This window comes from Anopheles funestus, chromosome 2RL, assembly GCF_943734845.2.
Source record: "Anopheles funestus chromosome 2RL, idAnoFuneDA-416_04, whole genome shotgun sequence".
Taxonomy (NCBI): domain Eukaryota; kingdom Metazoa; phylum Arthropoda; class Insecta; order Diptera; family Culicidae; genus Anopheles; species Anopheles funestus.
In genome coordinates this window covers 24,269,807-24,293,731 of record NC_064598.1, presented here as the reverse complement: position 1 = coordinate 24,293,731, position 23,925 = coordinate 24,269,807, and the positions used below count along the sequence as shown (strand labels likewise).

General features: G+C 42.0%; 1 protein-coding gene across 3 annotated transcripts in view; it reads left to right on the top strand.

Annotated features, from left to right (window-relative positions):
* LOC125765218 (uncharacterized) overlaps positions 1–23,856 on the top strand; it is a 109,031-nt gene extending 85,175 nt beyond the window's left edge. For all 3 annotated transcript variants that reach the window (XM_049430128.1, XM_049430130.1, XM_049430129.1), the window contains exons 6-10: positions 1,410–1,805; positions 4,543–4,727; positions 13,372–13,478; positions 13,578–13,731; positions 21,435–23,856. In XM_049430128.1, coding sequence (XP_049286085.1) covers positions 1,410–1,805; positions 4,543–4,727; positions 13,372–13,478; positions 13,578–13,731; positions 21,435–23,049 — 2,457 coding nt within the window. In that variant the 3' untranslated portion in view covers positions 23,050–23,856. The remainder of the gene's footprint in view (positions 1–1,409; positions 1,806–4,542; positions 4,728–13,371; positions 13,479–13,577; positions 13,732–21,434) is intronic.
* Positions 23,857–23,925: the final 69 nt, after the last annotated feature.

The following is a 23,925-nucleotide window of genomic DNA, read 5'->3' as shown; positions in this document are numbered from 1 at the left end:
CATTGAGATAAATAAAATTGTTGGTATAAAGTAAACGATTTCTAATAGAATACTTACTTAAATTTCCATAAATTACAGATTAGTAACAGAACTTTGTTTCATACAATGTTTAAAAAGTTAAGATACACGTTACTTGCCATAGAAGACTTTTTTATCCCATTGTGATGTCACCTTCAACACAGGCTGGCACCTCGCATTGCGTGTGTCCAGGCGTTGGATCATATTTAATTGATTTTCTTCCCTTTGATTCCGATGCAGATTAAAACGATGATGATACGATCGAATATTATTGCATGGCGGGCGCGGACGTTCCACCAAAAACCGAATCATCCTTCTCGCCTCTTTGCTACACCGGAGAGTACTTATTTAAAATGATATTTATGATGATTATTATTCGCACATAAATATTTCCTCACCACACCCTTCACACTTTCCTTGCTCATGCAAACCAAGAGCGATCATTTCGATCCCAGTTCTTCGACATTACGGCCAATGCCAGCGGCTACAGTGCAGCTCAATTTACCTGCGTTTTGTACACGGACCGGCGCGCAGAATACATCCCAGAGAAAGATCATCCCTTGCCGAAAGAATGAAGCAGAAGCGATGCAAATGAAATGCTTTTTTGTGTAAAACTTACCTTTAGAATTTTTCCTTTCACGCGCCACGGCTTGCGCTACTTTCTTTCCTGCGTTTAACATCAAACTCACGATTTTGTGCTGCAATTCTCGCCGAAAGCGACCGATCGTCGGATTGTGCGACAGTGGGATCGGTCAGGATCGGCATGGAGTCGAAGCTGGACGGAGGGTTTTGCGATGAAATTGAATATCAACACCGAAAGATTATCAGATGCACTATCAGAAACGAATCGAATGAGCTAAAGAGCTCCGAACGTACGAAACGACCTCAAAAGGGAAAAAAACTCAATTCTGGGTGGGTGTTCCATGCCTCCATGCTGGTTGAATTGAAATCATCAGATAGAGGGTTTTTCTTTATGCTTTCTTTACATTGAAAAAACGCACAACAGAGAGTTGGAATAGAGTTCTGGTGTTTGAATTCACAATGTTGCAATGTTGGTTGAGTAATGTATTGTACAGCAAATTCTCATCGCAGCCTCTCGTGTTAAATGATCGATTTTAGTTTGGGAAAAAGACATCCATCCTGCCCCTAACGTGTAGCATCCTTGTCGATGGGTTGGTCCTCGTTGATCATCGTTTAATAGGTTTATAATTTGTTCTGGTATTTTTAATGTCTTTGAAGCTTCTACCGATGCAATTGCTGTGTCCTTCGAAATGGCAAAAGGGAAGAAGTTTAATAATCTCAGATAAAGTTTTTTTTGCATACCTAATATGGGTTAGGTGTTGTCGAGTGATTTAATTTATCACCGTTTTTTTCTTATTTTATTATTTCAGGAGGATCTACTCATACACGGTGATTCCGTTTACGACATTATCGACAAGCAGGATCATGGTGCCATCCAGAGTGAGCTGAGCCGGGGTGTTTCTCAACACACCGGTCACCATCATCATCATCATCACCATCATCAGCATCACCACCAACACCATCATCATCAGCAACTTAGCAATAATCATCACAATCATCACGGTCATCATCACCATTTGCTGCATCACGGACATGGGAGTTCCCTTTCGCCTTCCGGTTCATCCATAGCGAGCTCAAGTGGTGGCGGTGGGTCTACGAGTTCGTCGGCGGGTTCGTCGCTTCTCGATGGTGAGCAACGAATCTTTCTATGTCGCATGAACGTGAGCAGAAATGCGCGGCGCCAGATGCGGTTTGGCGATCAGAAGGTACGTGTAGAAAATGGAAAAAAGGTTCAACAATAAGAAATTTTCTTTATTTGGCTTGTACTAACATTTATGTAGTAAAGTCTACTAAATGAATATTTATTTTTATTTTTCTAGAGTAGCAAAACCCAACATTCCTTTGTCTCTATTTGAACCCTTCCTTAAATGTTAAACCAAATTAAAAGTAAATAGTCAGTCCTTCTTTCCTCTCACTCTACTGCCAGGTTGATCTGCAAATTGTCTCAGTAATGTGACACCTTCACCTTCTCCCATCGACACTAATCCAACACTAATCTTATTGCGCCCGATTACGGTGGGCCCCTATCCCTCCGACATACACAATCATGAAGAATATAATTGAAATAAGCTTCCTACATGCGTTCCTACCGGCCGAACACGTACCAGCTTTTTCAGCTCATAATTGGATACAATAATTTATTTCACCAGCTCTAGCGATGCTTTGCACGGATAAGAATAATGCGCAGACTGTCGACAATACCACAAACGACGATGTGCGATGATGAACTCCGGGCACTTCACGTACAGCTAATCCTCTCATTGTATGCATAGTTCCTGCACCGTAGACCACCACCAGGATGGTAGCATTGGTAGCAGCATTGGATTGCATTTGCCACAGCAACCCTGACCTTAGTGCGCAGGGAAGGTTTAACGAATAGGTAATCCAACGTACTGTGAATTGTGGTTCGTTCGTCACACAACAATCGCATGGCGACGTCGCACTGCAGCGACTGATAGCGACGTGTGCATGGGCACGAAGTCAATCAAATGCGAGACTTTCGTTTGACTTTTGACTCGAAGCTTTACTACCGTACCGTCCGTCCATCAATATACGTACGAGACCATCTCCCCCATGTAACGAATGATGTCTATATTCCACCTACTTATTGGACCTTAAATTCCACCCACTTCCAGTCGACCAGCTAGTTTCGATGGACGGGACAGTGTGGAAACATCTCCATCTGGTTTCGGTGTTGTACGAAGTTGTGCGGGTGGACATAAAGAGATCCAACATTTCCGTAAAGCTTCTTTATAAGCTAACCGAAGCAAACGAAATTGTCCCTTAGGTAAGACGAGCTCATACGCAGAGCGGTTGGAATGTATACGCGTTTTCCCGGTACTAAGTCGCTTTCCGCTCTTCCGGATGCAATTGCAGTTGAATAATAGAACGTTGTAATATTGCAAGATACTGGGCCCGACATTTCATTCAATTATTTTTACTCCCACACTGCTTAAGTGTGAGCTGAATCTTGGTCAAATGAAATCCAAAAACGGAACGATTGTTTGTTGTGCATCTATAAACCTTGACGGATGTACAGGAAACAGATACAACCAGGTGATCGTGCATACTGGAGAAAGGTGTCATCAAATTGGGTTGTAAGATTTACAGTCCAAAATAATTTATGTGACCTCTGTAAGGCTGCAGAAAAAGAAAGTATCGTACTGTGACCTGATATGTATATGGTGATGGTTCAACTTGTTGAACTAAAAAGAAGAAGGAGTAATACTTGATGTTAAAGTATTATTTCAAGCTTCTAAGGACTTCAGTTTGTTTGAAGCAAATTAATGTTTGCAAATTAAACATGTAAATCCTTACAAGATATTCATTAAATAACTCAACGCAAATAAGCGCTTAATAATGTGTCGATAGAAGCGATTAAGATAGCATTTAGAAGGAATAGAATTATTTCACTCCCTATTAAATCCACAACAGTACGCATTCGCTCGTCTCATTCACCATCGCACGGTCACCAGCATTGACGTCACCGTCCTATAATTGACGACACCATGTCTTTAGCTGATATCCGCGGCCAAACACTTTCAATCGATTGCACATCGACGCGGATTGAAGCATCTTCCTTCTTTATTGAATCACACCTGCTGCCACTGCAAACCTCACCAAGGTGACGATCGACTGCATGGCAACAACGAACCATACCAAGTCAATGGCATACGTCCGCATCCAATTATAAAAAATTATGGGACTAACAACGTTCTAGCGGCAAACACGAGTCAGTCTGGAACCAATCCTTCACACTGAAGTTTGGTGATGTAACTGGATGTAAAGTGACGCAAAGGGTGAACAGGTTAATTGAAGGTTTTCAGGGCTAAGCCGGCCTTAGGATGGAATCAGGAAAATCCACTCATCCACGTGTACCGATCTGAGTTCCGTTGCCCCTGCAGGGTAATTTACAGATCAGGAAGTAACAACTTCGTAGCGGAACTAAATCTATCGATGCTTTTAAGCAGCTAATATGCAAGTTGGAGTTTCATTGCATCAATTGCGTTAGAAATAATATAAATAAAATAATTGATACGATTAATGCACTGATTTCCAGCGCGACTAAGAGCCTAATTAAATTAATGTTTTGCTTACACTTCGATTAATAGCATTGATAGCACCATTAATGTCTAAAACCATAGTACATTTTATATTATTTTGCTTCTTTCTAGCTTTGGCTTTATTAAACCCTTTCGCAACTAACCGAATGCCTGCCTCTTCCTAACACCCTTACTGACCTTTCGCAAAACTCGCTCTAATGAACATTTTGCTTCAACCAGCTTGTCTCATTGCCCGGCCATTATTTAATCATCCCGTCCAGCATTAGGAGCGGGCTTGTTAAAATTGCCCTTTCGCGGTTAGGCACTCACCCTTTCCCTGCAGATGACATTTTGCTAACCGAGTTGGTCCCAACGCCGTCTTCCGCTTTTTCGTTTCCAGGTGGTACTGGTGCAGGGCCACTATCTGTCCTATCTGCCGCTGTGCAGCCGTAACGAGCCCGTCTTCATAGCGACCTGCACACCAATCGCCATGCCGGAAACGCGCGAATGCGTCGTCCAGGGTGCGACCAACGTCTTCACTACGATCCATTCGATGGACATGAAGGTGGTGCACATTGACAAAAAGTGAGTACCGTGTTCTCTGGGTGGGCAAAATCGAATCGAACAGCGTTTGAAGATTGAAGCATCCTAACGGGATCGTTTGTGAGATTGAAGCAGCACGTTGGTGGCGGTTGGTACTCGGCTTCGGTAGGGCCGGCACAATCGCTACCGGACATTAATAATTCATGACCATTCGTGGTTGGTGACCCGAGTAAGAAGCTGGATCATTGTGTGCGTTGAAAATTTGACTTGCATTTGACTGGCGCCCATCATTAACGATCGATTGTTTGTGGTGCGTAGTATAGGTTTGGTAGGTTCTTGAGTGTTCTACGGACAGGAATTCGGGTTTTGTTACAATCATATACAAAACCGAATGTAATCACACTACTCTCTTTGTGCTTTTATATTTTTGATTTAGGCTTTTTTATTATTATTATTAAATTATTTTAAAAAAACTGTAAAAAGAGATAAATTTTGAATTCAAAATTGCAAAAAATATGATCCTAAAAAATTTTTGGGATGTTCGACTTTCTTTGTTCAAATAAACCTGTAAATCTTCAAAACTTTGACCAAATAAAATAGTCTTCAAAGTTCGCACCTTCGATTCTTCGTCGGTCATTGGGTTTCAGACGAGATAGAAGATTAGACAGCTGAGTTTGTTCATATGATGTTTCTTCATATGATAGTTCTTTTTTCTTTTCTTATTTAATCTGCTAAGGACACTATGTACAATCGTGCCTAGTCTGTCGTTTCTTCAAGTTAAATAGACAGTAGACAAGGATACTTTAGCTATTCAAGTCGTAGTCTGTAGGCCCATCCTTCAAACAAACTTTTTGGCGAAGATATACTGTCTTGTTTTCAGCAGTGTAAAACATTTTATTTTCCTCTGCCTTATCTGTTCGCATATTTCAATGTTGAAAGATACACAAATATCCTCCCTGTACCTTGATTTGCTGCTTCGATAAGTAATCATTCACATGCAACAATGTTTCTAAAGCATTTTTCCCACGTGTGCATTGCAAACACTTAAAACACAATTAGATTTTGGGTGGTTTAAAAATCGGAACAAACTTTAGCTATCTTCAGTGCTTCAATTTTTCCATTGCTTTCAAAATACTGATACATGGTACATTGCAAAACTCCAACAACCAAAAAAAAGCGAAAAAACAAGAGCTGATTGTTTACAAATGATTGATGTGCGAAGCTAAGGCGAGGAAACGATCGTATGATGAATGGACCATAATAGTTGGGATCAAGAACGGTGAAGCGAAAAGAACGCTATTTGGAAGTGTTGGAAAAGAAGGAAGATAAATTTTTGATAATGCACCACCGGTCCGGTACGGTTCGAGGAAAAGTCAAGCCAGTAAAGCCCACAAACACCATTTACGGGCACGGTAAATGTGAAGGGCTAACACCAAAAAAAAAAAAACAAAAGGGATACAACAAGTGTGTTCGCCCTTTATTCATTCTGTAGCCTCATCCTGGCATAAGACAAACCTCACCAAACACCCTTACACGCGGGTGGATGTATAGTGATGATGGTTTAATAGGACCGAACTAAACCAAACGCTCCGAGTTAGTTCGGCACGGGTGTGTTTTGGGCGAAAGGTCAGCAGTACGCACCGTTCGCCGGCTAAGGGGTTTTCCTCGCCCGAATACACCACGGTATGGACAAGTGCGCAATTTAGGATAATCGTTGGCCCGATTCATCATTCCGGCCAAACTACGAACCTTCGGTGAAAAGTGCCTTCGATCCATCGATCCAGATCAGTCGATCGGTCCAATTATCAACACTAAAGTTCATACAGGCCACACCGGCCTGTCGCAATTGTTACGATCGAGCGATTGGCCGTCCGTTCTTCTGCCATCGGTGAATTATGCCCGAGTGTGAGTTGGCATGCGAGTGATTTGCATTCACCGGTATTATAATGTATTTCGCGAGAACTAAACTAATCAAACATAAAGTGAACCGATTGATCTGTGATGTGTAATTCTACAGTACGGTAATTACTGGTTTCGAATCCGGGTTCGTGTTCTGTTCACAGGCATTGATGTCATTTGAATTGTTAGTTCGATGTGTTGAATGGTTGATTCATAGAACGAAGTCTCGTGAACCCGGAAGTGACAAATAATTCGTAATTATACATACTCCCTGCAACTTCGAATGATTAAGAGATTCACTTCATTCACTTCTAGTTTATTAGGGATTTTATTATTGTGGGAAATTCTCCCAATATATTGTATGACGACGTGGTGAACAACCTGATATCAGTACGATGTTCAGAGAATCACCTTGAGTTAACAACTATTCAACTTAGTTACAATTTGCTATAAAATCTAGATAATCAATGTTTTGTTTTAAAATTATCTTTGATCGAAATCGTTGTCGAATTTTACAAAAAAAAACTTAAATAATTATTGAACTGTACAATTTCTTTGAAACAGGAGAATTGTTGCAATATTGTAATGCAACTTTCAGGGAACTTTAGTGCCTGCATTATTTTTTTTTCTAACCCCGTTTAAGAATTCTCGATCATTAAGCAACAACTTGCAAAATCTGTAACTGAAAGAAGTAACCTTGTTTGTTTCACGACAGAACTTCAGCATAAATTGATCTGCATCCAACATAAATGAGGAACAGACTATATAGTAATAGACCCTACTTTCCTGCTGAAATGTTCCAAATTTCGCCAGTTCTAAGAGATGTTTTTAACACTCTATTATTTCAATTTTAAAACAGCTTAAAACATTCATTGAATTGAAACATTTCTTGGTTAACAAATGGCAAAGAGTTTAAACTACGGCGCAGTAACTCTCATCCTAGACGATGTGTTTTTTGTTAGCTGCAAACCAAACCATACAGCTCCCATAGAACATAGATATTGCTTACCATGAACGATTGCTCCGTGTACCACCAGCTCGTAAAACACAAATGGTTGTTCATTTTCTGTCGAGGCCATCCAGTGTTTGTAGCCCGTCGGCGTGAAACCATGACCATGAGCATGAGCTACGGTGCAAGCAGGTCACCCGGTACAGCGTTTGACACGCGAAAGGAAACCCAACGAGACGAACCCCGAACGGGGGTTCTATGATTCAATCGGTTGGCATTCCGATCGAACCTCCGCAACGGAATGCTCATGGATTCGGTGAGTTATTGGTTGGACTCCCCTTCGCTGGTTTCGGCAGATGTTTAACCATTGCTGTGTGCGTTATTAGATAAACATTTGCTTTGTATTTGTTTTATAATAGCTTCCCGTAACGCGGTTTACTGTTTTATTTATCGATCCTTTTACAAAAAAAAGAACCAGGAAACTCTGCAACCAGTTAAGGAGCGTAGCGCGTATCTCAGCGGGTGGAAAATCGACTGTAGAAGCAACGGCATGCGTACGCTTTTCGCATGTGAAAGAAAACAGCATCAAGAAACATGTCTTGTTTTACATACAATACGCTGATCAGCTCAGCATGTCTGCATGGTGCATTTTAGGATCGGAAAAGTAACGTTTTATTCCCATCGTTGGTAGAAAAAAAGGGCCTTCTCCATCCGTGCGTACCATTACGCGCTTGGTTAAGTTTTGTAGGAGATTTAAATGTTTTATTTACACATATTTAGACATTCAATCGTATCATTCTATACCATGAACCACCATAATCAATCCATTTCGGGTAAGGTGAATTGCTGAATGTTTTGTGCAGCTTGAAGTACAGAAATCCTCGACCATCAAACGAATGTTCACCGTCCTCGGAAGTGCTCGGCAGAGCTGATCGATGTACGTAAAAGGAAACCTTCTGAAACAGAGTAAAAGCAAGTTAATGGAGGTAGGGAGAGTGACAAATTTGTTTAGTTTTTTGCGATCGTTTAGGCTGTTGATGATTTTATTTCAAATGATTGTTTTGACGCGTTTTATTACAGTGAAGGCATTTATACATATATTTTAGGATTTTTGCTAGTTATCAGTATCAGTTATCAGCCAAGTCTAATATGTTGTAATATGGCCTTCTTTCTATGTACTAGTTCAAACGTTTTAAAATGTTTCAATCCAAACAACCAAAAACTGGATCTCCTTTTTCTCCTCGTTTACGTTTACCAATTCTACCGCTTAAAAGACTTCCACTCTAAACACATCCCCATTCCCCATATTACCTCGTAATGTCCGGCTGGGTTGCGTGGAGTGAAATGAAAAATGTGATTGATAAAAATTAAAATGAGTGATTAATCATCTGCCATGTGCGGTCCCATCTTCAACGTTACCGGGTCACAAGCGCCAGAGCAACGAGACGATCCCGAGACGATGAGACAAAATCTACCAAACCACCACCGAAAAGTGACTAAGGCCAAAGCTAAACATGTTAGAATGAAGACAAAAATAAAACCAAAACCCAATCAACCGGGAGACTTGTGGGGGCTTCAGAAACAATTTTGCTCAACCATCTCGAACCAACCACCTTCGCGACCGGATCGATTTATGCATGTACCATGGTGTCTCCAGGTTGAGGATTAGTTTGTCGTTGGCGTGAGGTCGTTGGCTGGATTAGGGAATGTCAGAAAAAATGGGAATAGGACAGCGGCACAATGCTTTGAATGGATGGAGCATAATAGCAGCGGTTAAGGGGGAAAAACAAAAATCGCTATTTTGACAGCCAAAACAAGCGATTGGCAAATTTGGTGGGCAAAAAAAGGGGGAAAAAGGTTCTTAAGTGACCATGTGCAAAACGTTAAGCTGCTCAACAAAGTAAGAATTAAAATGTCGGAATTCTTCTAGCATAAGTTATGCAAGACAAAAGGAAACGTTTTTGAGCAGTTAAGCTTCTAGTTTAGATGTTTGATGGTGTGTGTTTTGAGGGTTGACCAGATTCACTTCTTGACACGAGCCTTCAGCAAAGTAAAAAAACTTGAGAAAACTCACAAAAGGATCACCTTTAAAGATTTTCCACGTATCATCTACATTTGTTTGGATGCCTCAAGCAATGGTCGTGGTCCAGACCGGACTAACACAACATGAACCTATGGTTGCATCTGTTTGAATTTTACTTTCGCCATTGTAGCGCCTGCAGCTTATGTTGGCATATGTCATACGTTGCAACGCCCTCAATCGCGATGAATCTCTTCGATCAGTGTTTATCGATTTCTGTTGCTTTTTTCACCTTCATTCATTTTGCTATTCGGATAAAATCGCATCCGGATCGAAACAGTAAAGGCCAGCTAGAGATTATACGCGATGTTGGTTGTGCGATTGGTTCCGCGGATTCCGTTGCGGTTACAGGATACCTATCCCCGTCCACGCCCTTCGTGGTCCTACAACCGGCGCCCCAAGCGTAAGATAGAACGTTTATCCGATTGAACGCCTTGCAGAAGGGTCGCAGATCGAACGATCGCAACCCGCTATAAATCGGAAGAAATCGCAACAAAAAAACCCCGATATCGATATGGTGCAGCATAATCGAATTCAATTTTCTGCCGCACCCGCAAAAACCCCGTGACCGAGCGAATAATCGTGGAGGCCGTGTCCTGGAGGCTTATAGCGCGACCGCGTGTCAACAGATGGGCAGACGGGCAGACGACGATCGCCGTTGATTATCATATCGCTTCTACGCTGTCCGAGGTTAGGATAAAAGCAAATGTTATTCTATGAGGACGGAATCGTTCAAAATATGAATACATATCTCAAGATCGAACAAAAATCTTCACTCGATTGTACATCATACTAAAGAATGGAAGAAAAAAGCATTCGCAAAGAAAGTGTAACCAAAAATGCTAATTAAAAGTTTTACGTACCTGACCGACATTTTGATTCATCATTCACTCGTCACAGAATGTCACACTACCCCCATCGAAGCCAGTACAAAACAAGTCCAAACATAAACGACAGTCTACAAATGGTTCTTTCTCTCTTTCCTGTATCTCCGAAACTATCGTCACTCGTCGTGTTTTGCTTTGTTTATATCAACGCAAAACATTAAAGTATTAAATCTGTTATCATACATCTTGCAGCTGTTAATAATACTTACACTTTCTCGTTTCGAACCAAAAAACTTAGCGAAACTAAGTTGGGGATGGAAAATCCCGTTCACGGCACATACCGGACGAAATGTGCCGACGCCGACGATCTTGTTTCACTTTAACGCCACCATTAATCAACCAAGCGAGAGAGAGGACTGGGATGGAATTAAATCCCACAGTGTGGCCGTGTAATGGATCTGGCGTCGAGTATGGGACGATTGTGATTGTTTTGGATGTTTTGGTTTTTATTTTTTGTTGTTAATTTTTATATTACAGCTTAAACCGAACTTATTAAGTGTTGGCCGATGATGCATGATATTAAGTTAACCAATGAAGAATTCTAGACTCTTTAGCAATTTAGGTTTGTTTTTACATTTTATAAACATAAACAAACAACTAAAGTAGCTAACTCGACAGATTTTTGCATTTAAAATTTTCCAATTAGTAATTAGTAATTTTCCAATTAGCACGATTGGATGAACTTTTTTGTTCTGTTAAATTTGCTGTACTAACGAAACAATTTTTTGACAAAAGGTACCTTAACTATAGGGTTATTTTATGAAGATTTATATACAATTGAAGTACTCTAAACATTAAAATTATAAATATTATCTGGCTTAATGTATTGAACTTTTCCACAAAAAAAATCGGTTTTTCTTAGAATAAAATTTAAAAATTTCGTTTTGGAAAAAAGTCGAACGATGGAAAGAACTCCTGAAATAAAAGTTAAGTCGCTGATGTCTGATGAATTCAGAGAAGGCCCATTATTCCGCCCGTTAACCACAGTGCTTTGGCTCTTGTTTTTATGCACAACAATGTTTGTAAAATATTCGTGCTTACGCTTTACAAACCCTCCACAGTGTGGAACTGCAATCATCACTGTTTGAAAATTCAAGGAGGTGTTACCGTAAGCTGCAGTGAAAAAGGGAGTGTCATTGAGGAATGTATCGGCACAGGAACGTACCAAAAACCAATCTTAAATAAGTTATCAATTGTAGGTATGCTACAATCTGTGAAATGGGAAGGTCAGCTTCCTGGAGGCTAGAATTTAAAGTGGTGACATTAAAGTTGGAATATTCATTACCCTATAGATGGTACGATCATATGCAATCCGAAATTACGTTCAATGTGTTCAATGAATCTAAATGTTTGGAAGGCATGAAATCTTTCGATTTTCCGTATTCAATGGAAATACTGTTTAACCTCTGCTTACAAAGTTTTTTTTTTCTACTCTTCGTACACTGCCAAGGACGGATAGTATGATCTGCGTTAGCGTATCTGGAGGAACCAACTCTGACCTCCACCGTACGATACCAGCATCGAAATCAATACAACAGCATCACTTTGACTAATCGATTCATAACGTTCCCGCTGGCGATCAACAAGCGAAGGGAGTGAGCATGCGCGCGCGCGCGCGCGCGAGATCGTACTCGCACCGCTGTAAACACACATACAAACCATTGCAGGAACCGAAATCGGCCACGATAAAAGCCGACCGCACGCGCATACCTTCTGTGCCATTCTTCACCTTGGACACGCCGCAAACCGAAAAGCTGATCAGTCGATCAGTTGACTTTGGGGGTGGCTGATCCGCTGGTGGTGAAAGATAAATTTCGAAACCTTTTGATATGAACCGACCGTTGCCGAATGGCATGCTGGAGAGCATAGCTTCGCTTCCTGCGTGCCACCTTGTACGATGCTCTAGCGCTTACCGTATTCCTTACGCGAACGGGATCCAATATTTTCCTGGCAAGACGGCCGGGGAAGATTCGATCGATCGATCCGGTCAACATCAGCGAGTTTTTTGTTCACTTTAGATCTTAGTTTGCGTCTTTGCAATCGGGAAAAGGGGGGTGATAGTGGGGCTGGAACTGTGAGATAGAGACGAACGAAAAACAATACGATTAATCGATTTAATTGATTTCTGTCGTTTTGTCTGTGTGTTCTCCCTGTCGGGTTGCCGTGGGTTTTTTTTGTGTTACGGTGCGGATCCCAGGAGAATTAACCCTTCGGGCACACGGGCGCTGACCGATGTATGGTTCAATCGCAGCAGATGCCTCTCCCAATCGTTGGTTGCGGCCTTCCCTTTGCCTCCCCTGGTCCCTGTTTCACCCTGTTTTTTCACGACTGTCGTGTGCGACTTTCTTATGTTCACCTCACCAACAGCAGCCTCACTGCAACATGTGTTCACGGTTGTTGGCTGTCAGCATCGGACAGAAATGGTCGCGCTTTGCCGCACACTTGCCGACGGCCGGTCTCGTCGTGTTTCATTTATTTCGATGATTTTTACGTCTACACTCTCCTCCGCTTAACGTTCCCTCAAGCAACTTGGTGGAGTATCAACCGATCTTCAGTTATGATTTTTTTTTCGTTTGTTTCAAGGCGTTTTTTCTCAATCTATTTCCTTTTATCGATGCAATCACTTTTAAAGAATAATTAGAGACTTGCATTGCTAGAAGGTTTAGCTTTTTGATTATGGTGGACATTTAAATTTTCCATCTGAAAATAACTACTTCATAATGAAATGACATATTAATAGAATTCTTGTAAAAGAATAATGAAACAATTAAGTTTAAGACCATTTTGGGATGTTTTGTAAATAATTATTTTTGTAACGTTATATTTAAAATAACATTTCTTTAACTATCGTCGTTTATACTCTGCTTTCAGTGGTGAATTCCATCTCGGGTATAGTCGAAGTGAGCTACAAGGTGTGTCCTGGTATCAACTTCTACACTGGGAGTCGACACGCGAAGCACAAAGCAAGCATAGGCTAAGTAAGTCAATAAAAGTAATTTAGTATCTAATACTTATGTTAATCATATTCATTATTTCTTTCCAATTATCTATAACATTTTTTTAATTTAATTCCCCAGTTACCCAATCAGAACAAGACCGATCGTGCATTCTGCTGGTACGAATGCAACGCCGTCAGAGCGACTTCCTGTGGGTGCACGTGGTGCTGCAAGTACGTGACGGTCAAGACTCGAACCAGCAATCGGTGATCGTGTGCACTAATCAGGTGCTAAGGTAAGCTTTTGTTAGCTTTGATTCTGCATATATTGTCCATTGTCGTCGAGGGAATGAGGTATTTGTTTGTTAAAATCCAAAATCAACCTCCCATGCGTCCATGGGCCTAATGGGAGGTCCCGTACATACCAAAGCCACGACCACCCGGGCAAGCATGGGAATGGGTGGGAAATAAATACAAACATTACCCCAACAAGAACGGCAAGCAAAAGCTCGCATTGCAATCGTCGATCAATCGATGGTTGAACATACGACCGATCACATTCGATCATTATCGGGAAACGCGAATCAATTCGCAAACAGGCAAGCAGTTTTTGCGACAGCTCGATAAACCTCATGAGCTATGTGGTGGTTCTGTGTGCAGCTCAGAAGAATAAGAAAAAACAAAAGAAAAGCTGAATATAAAACGATACTAACGGTACTGGAGCGCTAAATGACAAAACTCAAAAATTTGTTCGCTCAGGTTTGTCGTTTGCGGCCGTAGAAGTCTTTTGATAAAAGAATACTTATCTCCTTGCTTTTCACTATCCAATGTTGTTGGGCATGTACCCAATGTGTATGGATACCGTTCTGGACTACATTTCCGGCACCGACGAACCACATGCCGTAGGAAATGATGAAATTATTGCAAATGCTAAATATCGTTCCGCCGAATGGTGATTGCAATCGCTGGTTCCATCGCCGAACGGGTACGATGAGCGGCCCCCATCGTCGTTGTCGTCGTCGGCAATATGTTGCTGTCAGCGCGACATGAGAGATAGAAGTTGGGCCGCACTTTGACGATCTCCGACAATCTGAAATCACGCCAGATCTGGACAGCTTAGGTTTAGGGGCCGAACGAGAGTGAGACGGGTAGGTGGGCCACAAGTTGACGAGGTACGGCTGCTGATAGTGATCGGTTGGCCGGGCCCACTGGACGGCTGGGCTTTGCTGATTTTGACGTAACCGAATGGATTTATGGATTTATCGGAACCGGCCCATCTGCACCACAACCGTACGATCTGCTTTTATCAACGATCTGCGTAGGCTTAAGAACCCGCAGCCCATAACGTGTTACCATTACTGTAATGTGAACTATTTTATGGCATTTTGTGAGCATGTTCGTTGGAACTGAACCGAAAATGTACCTTTTAGTTTAGGAAAATCGTAATGCTACGTTAAAGTGTGCAATTAAATGTTATCATCCTGATGTATCAAAAATCTAAACTGCCGTGCGTGAGACAGAAACCTAGCTACTAGCGAGCTGATTGATGGCTAATGGTTGCGGTAAATAGCAGAGAAAGTAAACTTTGTTTTTCCATTGAGCCGAGTAACCCGATATTCCTTCATTCCTAAAATCACTTCATTATTGTAGCACACGGTCGATCATAACAACATAATTACCCGCATGGTTCCCCGTATATGACGCCACCGATCGACAGGAGATCATTTCAATAGCTTTAAAGCTAACCTGGAGAAAAAAATAGACATTCAGAAATGCGTATAAGGAACCGTCAGGAGCAAATTGACTCAATCACGTTCGCTCATGCTGGCTCCCCGCTGTGCCGTATCGTGATCGTATCCTTCCTGGTGGCCATGGGCCAATAAAGCACCTGGTAGGAATTTAATTACCGATTGGTTCGATCACAATGATATCAACGTGTTGTTGTTTGAAAAGCTGAAAAGCTGTAGCACATAGGTAAAACGGTTGTTTGCTTAAGCACGAATTACACTAAACCATCGACGTGTGCTCGAAAAGTAAACGTCGATGGGAAAACGGGCACGATAGCACCTGTCCATTTCTAAGCGAGCCAACAGCGAAACAGCGGTGGGATAAAATCGTGCAACGGACAAATAATTCACACACGAACGTCGACGCCATCGATCCGCCAAAACAGTGGCCCCCAATCATCGATCAAATGGGGTTGCGCATGCGTCGGTAGTGTTAGTGGGCGTTGCTGGTTTCTGGGTTGCGATGTGAAACGATCGTCTCAGGACACAGGTGGTTTTACAATTTATCGTTTTTATAATTGATCTTGACGAGCCAAAGCAGTTTCGTAATTAATTGATCAGCTCAATGGATGGATTGTGCGCGGTTTTTCATATGAATATATAGCTGCAAAACGAAAGACTTGAATGCCCAATGGAATCAAAGGGACGAACTTGAAATGAAAAGCTGCAATGAATAGCTACAAAACGAAAGACTTGAATGCCCAATGAAATCAAAGCGACGAACTTTAAATGTTTTTGAGATACTTTGAAATATTATTACGATTTTGACTTCTTTGCATATTTGAATTACGGAATATATTAAATGTATTGGGATATCGTCAAATTTCAATATCTTAGAATAATACCAGAACTTTTAAATTATGAATAAAATCAGCCAATAACTACGTACTTCCAAATTTTACGAAAGTTACTTATAACATTCATAAAAAAACATTTATCCCATTTTCTTTAAAGTTCTTTTGTACTCGTTTTACTTTCTATTCGCTGGCGTCTGCGAAGTCGATCTCGATTTCATTGCACAGCGAACGTATTCACTGAAGCAGTGGAAATTGATCAACACAAAGTCACACGGTGCAGCAGTTGATCATATTTTACTCTTTCCGTTTCCATCGACGGACGTACCCCATTGCCAGCGTGGTCACATATGTAAACTCTGCCCCGGTCATGTTGGCTGGTTTGAAAAGCTTACCATACGCCATATCGATCGCCCTACAATTCCAAGCAGTAAGTTGAACGGTTCCGCGCCACTTTATCCTGACTGCTTTGTGCTGCTTATGGGTCGCGGGTTGGCGATGCGCAGGACAACGGCAACCAAATGCCCGAACCGTATTGACCGAAGCATGGTTTCTCACATAAATAATCTAGACCACCCGGCCACATCCACCGGGCGACCAACCGCAGCAACACAAACCATCGATCGATCGTTTGGCCCGATCGACAATCGAACGAGCATGGATTGGATTGTGGAAAACTCACAGGTTACAATGACCACTCGTACCGGATCGCATGTGATCCGTAGCGTTCAATACCTTCCTTAAGATGTCTTCATACTCCGGTGGAAGATTCCGATCATGGAGAGTATTCGGATCGGAGCGGTTGTTTGGTACACGGCTGCATTTATTTTTATTTCAATTTCATTCGGACTAATAATGGTAACAATAATCGTAATGTTATTCCATTACTCATGAAGTGTCCATTTCTTTGTTGTTTGGTTAGGCTAAATTCTTGAATGATGTTGAAATATATAAAATTACTTATTTTGTTAAAAAAAAACTTGGAAGAGATTTCCTTATTCGTACCGTGAAAGCTCACCTTATCCCGAGGGTACTCAGCCCGTTGTTTTTATTTTAAGAACATTTGGATTTATAATAATTCGAAGCTTAACATCTTTTAAGTCAATTGTAATGATAAATAAACTTTTTGTTCAATTTCATTAGTTTAAACATGACGAAACATTGCCCTGTGATGAATAATATAAAAAAGGTCCATTTTACTATATACCATAAACAAAAAAAAAGCCACCCTCCATTACCATTTACTCGACTGACCTAGCCTGTAGCCGTTTAACTCACTGTCCGGCCTTGAAGTAATTTTTAAAACAAATCTGATTGCCGACCACAATAAATAAAGTATTATTAAATATAAATATATTTGAAACTGTTGTCCGTAAACGTAAGCTGGCGTTGCTGGCAAACGGCTCCGGCAACGTTACACAAATGAATGGGAAGTCGCGCTTGCACTCGATCGACCACGATAGGAACTCGGCGACTTCAATGCGCAAGCGGCGAACTGACAGAAAAAATACCTCCACCGCGGCCGGTAAGTTCGTTTTTAAAGCGAATGAAATATCGTCAGATGATGAGGTCGACCTGTTACGGTGGGATGGGTTCCGAAAACCTTGCCGGTTCGGTACTTGCTACCCCAGTTCAATTGCTTCTTGGCCAGTTAAAGCTGGTTCGGATTTAACATCCATTTAGTAAGGTTTTTTTTTATTTCGCACAATTTATCTCTTTATGCCGGTCGTACGCTAGAAGGTTGTGTGCGCGCGCGCGCAAGTTCTGTAAATTATAGGTGATGGTTGATACAGCTGTTAAAAACGCAAAACACGCCCGCTACTATCACTTGCTTTAGCGGTTCTTGGGCGAATGGTGCATCTTAAAGAAGCTGAAAATGATGCAGATTTAGTAAACATAAAAAAACAGAACTTCCTATTGGTACAAAAAGGGTTTGCGTGAAAAACCATAGCTCCACCGAAAGGGACACCTATCGACGATCTTTTAATAATAATATCCGGTGCTCGCGTTCTCTTTGTACCTGTCTAATAATTTGTTACAAAAAAATGATTCTTACTCTTGTTCAGAATTTGATTCTCGGTGCATTATGCCACACAAACTTGCCTCATTCTGTACCACAATCATTTATATGGATGCTGCAAACCAAACCATACGAAAATGTACGAGTTGAGGTGATAAAGCAAATAAAATTATGAAACTTTTTAGATAAGCTAAGTTTTTTGGAGAATATTTATTGTAATAAAAATAGGGTTGTATATACTTAGTGTTGAGGATATAAAAGATGAATGTGACTTACTTCTTAGAACCGCACGAAATGAATCGATCGTCATCACAAACTCCTGCCATGTATGTACCGCTGTTACCGGGTTAAATCCACTAGAAAATAACATTTCTGCTAAACCAATCACTCTGTTTCTGCATCGCAAATGAGCTAAAGCACGAACAAATGTAAACCTACATAGAAAAGAAGCGCTACACATCAACTGCCTAGCAAACTCAATCCAACGTCGAAAGCAGAATGATGAATTAATGCAAAATTTGATAGCAAAACGTGCTCGTGGTCTTACTGTAAACTTCTATTGGCGGCTTGTTTTTGTTTGTTTGTTTCTAAAATGCAAGAAGAAGCGTCCGATAGCATTGGTCGGGCTGTCTTAAAGTTTGCTCTAATTTCTAGTCTCTTTTCTGGTGAGATATATTTGTTTTACCCAGCGCTACATCAAATGCTCAATTACTTTCCGAACCTTTGCCCGCTTCATGTTGGTAGAGAAAGCCTATAAGAAGCCTATAAAAAGTGATTCGTTTCAACTCTTCTCGGTAAGCAACAGGACGATGTTTGCAACTGGTTGTATATGTGTGTATGTACCCATTTCTGGGTGCTTTCGATGCGGCCATACGGCAGACCCCAATACCGACAATTGCGAGGCGAGCAAATTTACAGCCTTATCACTTCGGACCGGTCGCGGCTTCTCGCACAACAAAACTGACATAATTATGGTTCGGAAAATTTCTCACGTTCCCCCTCGGTACCGAATGGAGAACGAGTGGCAAGAACAAGAGAACAGGACGATGCGCACGAAACCGATGCGAAACGACCAGCAACAGGCAGCAGCAGCAGTCAGGCTGTTGCCATGCTGCTGGATCAATGATTTGAATTATTGCACTTTGCAAGTCCACAGAAAGTGTTCGCATTTAATCTCGCGAATCGAGCACAAAACACAAAATTACTCATCCTTTCCCTATGGTACGGTGCTCCTTGCAGGCCCCATTCAGTGCTTGTAGCTTAGCTTAAAATAGTACACCGCCGAGGTGAGGCAGTGCAAAATGGCATACACATTGGCAAAGCCTAAGCATGCTCATTCCAGCATCCAAGCCTTCTACTAGTTTGGGAATAAAAATCTCCAGACACACACACACACACTTTATAATTACGGCACGCATCGTAACTGGACGGATAACTTTCCGTTTCCATTACGCATCGGATCGGAGTTAAGACGCTCGAACAAGAGGCAATGGTAAATCTTAACCCCCGGAGGGGAGGGTGGGCTCGATGCAGATCGAGTGGAGTGTGGTGGAGTACAGAAAAAAAAAAAATACGGAGCACATAAACCCCGACCGTTGGTTAAGATTTATTGCCAAAAGCAGGTACTTAAGGCACATTAAGCAATGTTGTAGGGCATCGTATGTTGGCGGCTGTGTATCGTGTGAGATGACCTGAACAGACGGCGCTAGTTGCAAGTGCGCTCACAAGATTTACAGCAAAAAACAACACAAAAAAACACAAATCTGATATTGCAGACAGTTTGCAAACTTACGACCAACATTATTTCATGTGGATTTGGCTTACGAAGCGTAAAATTTACTATTTGCATGATGTTTAAAATAAAAAGTTCCGTTTTGTAGATAAACCAAGAATGTCAAGAATGTGGAGCAATTCAAACAATTATAAAAACCAAGGAATTTTTAACAACTATTCATCGTGATAAATTTATTAGAGTACCTAAACGCTGAGAATAATTATCATTATTATTCTCCGACATAAGATAATATAGTTTTTACATCCATCTCGTACTTTTCTAATGAGCCTGAAGGTACTTGAGTAAAAGATAGACACATGAGAATTTATGATCAGTTTTGGCAAGAGCTTTTTGGAGTCTTCCAAAACTGTTCTAGCTTCAAATCGTTCTTCAATTCACCACAGAAATTATGTTGTTAGATTGCGTCGATCAATTAGACGTTGGAACCAAAAACTCTACACCACATGCACTTTCCAAAACTGTGATAAAATGAACCAAAATTTAAATTTAGTGTAATTTGATAGTATTAAATAATGGGTGCAGGTGCATTTCTTCAAAACAATTTTCCGAGCATAATTTTGCTAGTACGATTTCTTTAAACAATATATTTTCCTGTAGACACAATGTACGAATTCCTCAAGAAAGTTCATGAACTTTGAAACGATCTTTGGGCGGCCGAAATCGAAACGAAATGATTTACGACCATACATTACAGTTCTATCTGGTGGACTATGAGTCGATCTGCCGATATGTGTACCGCCACTAGCAGCAGCAGCCGCAGCAGCAGCAGCAAGAGCATCAGCCGCAGGAGCACATTGCAATCAAAGCTGGGGTGGTAGGTGGGGGATGGGGACAGAAAAATTTGCATACAAACCATGGGTTGTTTTGGTTCTTCCACCTCCTAAAACAAAAAACCGTATGCTCCCTCGATAAGCTGCGCCGGTCCTGCGACAGGTCGTAAGGTTACGTTTATTGGCGTATCCTATAGGGATCCCCAAACAAAAGATGCGTTGCACGCCAAGATGCACAAACAAAACCTAAAGGCGAACCAGAACAAACGCCGTCCCGGTGTGTGTGAGCGAGGGAAACAATCACGAATCACGGTTGCGATTACTTTGCCGGGAGGAGGGTGCGCGTAGGAGCAAAAAGCGGATCACCTTAAACGATCGTACGGAAATCATATTGCACACGCGTGCGCGTATTGCTTCTTCTTTTACTCATGCTCGGGCTTTATGTTGCTGTGTCCCTGCCTGTCTGGTGCAATAACGGAGCAGTAACGCAGTGTGAGATTATGCTCCGGTTGCATTTAGCCTTTTAAGGTTGACGGGACGAGGGTGAGCTTGGGGATGTATTAATGAAGAGGAAGAAGAATGTAAGGAACCTCACTCGAGACAATACTGACAATGGACAATTTATTTTATGTGATCCTCCAAAGTTCTGCCACGAATGGGGCGAACGAACCTTCGGGACCCGAAACTGTACCGCGATATGCGTAAAAGTGTGGGAATAAGGGCACCATTTTTTTAAGAGTTCCTCGTACTTGTTCTACGGTGACAGGGAACGTTTTAACTTATGCGTATATGGGCTTCTCCATTTTCTACATTTTTTGCTTTCTTTTTTTCAGCGACCGTGAAGCGTCCGTGATGCTGTCCAATTCATGGCTCTACCATTACTACACCGTGCAGTCGAAGATGCAATTCGGTATACCGTTCGAGGGTGCAACAAGGATACCACCGACGGCACCGTACTACACCTCGAATGCGCCGGTCCATCACAACAATCACTCACCGGGTGGAGGCGGGCCATCGGGTGGAACGCTGGCAGGAACATCGGGCGGAACACTAACGGCCACCGGTGTACAAACGCACGGGTACACGCCATCACACCATTCACATCATCACATCCCGGCGTACGGTTACCATTCGCCATCGGGGCAACATCACAACGGTGGATCGGTAACGCCAATGCTACACGCCCATCATCACCAACAGACAGTGAACAATGGTGGTTTGGCGTCCGGTAGCGATGACTACGGGACACGTGCGTATGGCTTTCGACTAGATGCAACCGGACAACCGGTAGACTATAGCGGAGGACATCCAACTCCACCGACGTCAGCGCCTCCGGCAATAGTAAATCCGGCAGCTATTCCTATTCCGGTCGTACAGGTGACACCGCACATTCGTTGCCACAATGGTGGCGGAACGGGAAATTCTTCTAGCAGTGAGATGGGCGGAACAGGCAGTAATGGAACGAGTACCGGTAATGCGTCGAACAGTCACCAAACCAACAGTGCAACTAGTGACCGCCATAATGGAACGCCACCGGCTAAAAAACGAAACATTAACCGGTTGGAACCTATCTATATCCCCGAAAATGGACAGTCGGAATCTTCTGAAGTTGCCACGGTGGAGTTGCAGACTAATTCGACAGTATTACATCAACCGGATAACTCTGGAACCAATGGATTGAATCACCTCAATAGTGGTATAGAGGGTGGTGGATCTCTTGGGAATGGTGGCGGCGGTAGCATAGGTGGTGGAGGGGGAGGAGGAGGTGGAGGAGGAGTACAGACGATGTTACTAGGAAATCGTACCGCGATCGGCAGGCTACACTCCAAATCCGCGATCCTTCCTACGACGGTTTCCAATCTCTCCAGCGAACCTACCGACTTTATGGAGCAATGGAACCCAAGTCCACCGTGGTCGGATACTACCGCACAGAAGGTACCGGACATAACGCACCAAGAACTGTCCCCATACATGACGACAACACCACCAACCCCTACTAGTGCTCCCCATCAGCATCACACCGGTGGTTTCCCAACGGCGACCACATTCTCCTTCGACTGGATGCCGGAACAGTTTGTACCGATCGCAACCGACTGCACGGGAACCACACTCGTTCCATCCGGGAGTACTGCTGTATCGCAATCCGTTTCTGGCACATCCTCTATTTCCTGTCTTTCCACCAGCAGCAATCACAGTACGGTAACGGGGAATGTGGGATGTGTGTTGCCTCCGAGTTGTCTCACTCAGGATGGGCTACCGATTCCTGGACTATCTCTACCCATGCCTGTGCCTCTTCAAATACCTCCACCTCCTTGGCCTTCAGACCACCGGTTACTGGCACTGGAAGGTGCTGCGGGAACAGCTTCAACAGCATCTACGACCTCGGGTGATGGCGGAGCCGAACGAAAGTCTCTAGACGACCATCAAGATCAGCGACGATCTCACTGACCAACTATCTCAGCTAGCTGTTACTAATGCCCACTGGAACGTAGTCAGTCTAGAGTGGGGGAATTACTGTTGATAGGCGCTTAAATTATTTATTTTAGAATGGTCATTTTTAGGTTCGTTCCGTTGAACGCTTACTGTACATCTTCCGCATCAGTATTGTTGTTAGCAAAAGGTGTAACGCATCACCACATGCATAATTTAATGGCACATAGCGATAACTTATTTTAGAAGCTCCCCACAATTTGCTCGTTTATCCAGAAGAATCTCTTCCTGTTCGTGGATGTTTTAAATGGCAAGTGGTTAATATTTATTTAAAAAATACGAAACAGGAGCCTTTCGCTAATAAAGCAACAGGAATAGGAAAAAGCGTAATTGTTGATTATGTAAATAAAAGTATTAAAGATGCATTTAATGATGCTATAATCGCGATTCCTTCGTAACATGGTATAGGTTACAGCGAACATTAGCAGTATACCACCGAACGGTTGGATTGGTTACGAAAATGTTGTATTATAATGGTATACAAGTAATGTAAATCTAGTGTAGGATATAGCTTTTGTTATATTTATGCAAACATTGTGAAAGAAATGAGAAATATGATAAACCTATGGTAAATCGTACATTTCGATAAAAAAAATTTGTTCGTTTTATTTTGTTTTATTTTGACTTGAGTTGAGTTATGTGATCCTGTAGTTGTTGCAACGAACTTTTAGTATTTTTCACAAATTTGAATTTGCAATGAGTATCACTGTGTAAAATTATTTCCAATCCTTCAGTTACTTAATTTTGTTTCAACTATCGACTTTTCGCAGCCTGTTTTTGTATAGCCATTCAAGTACAAAGCTTTCTTTCCGATATGTGTTATTACATCAATTC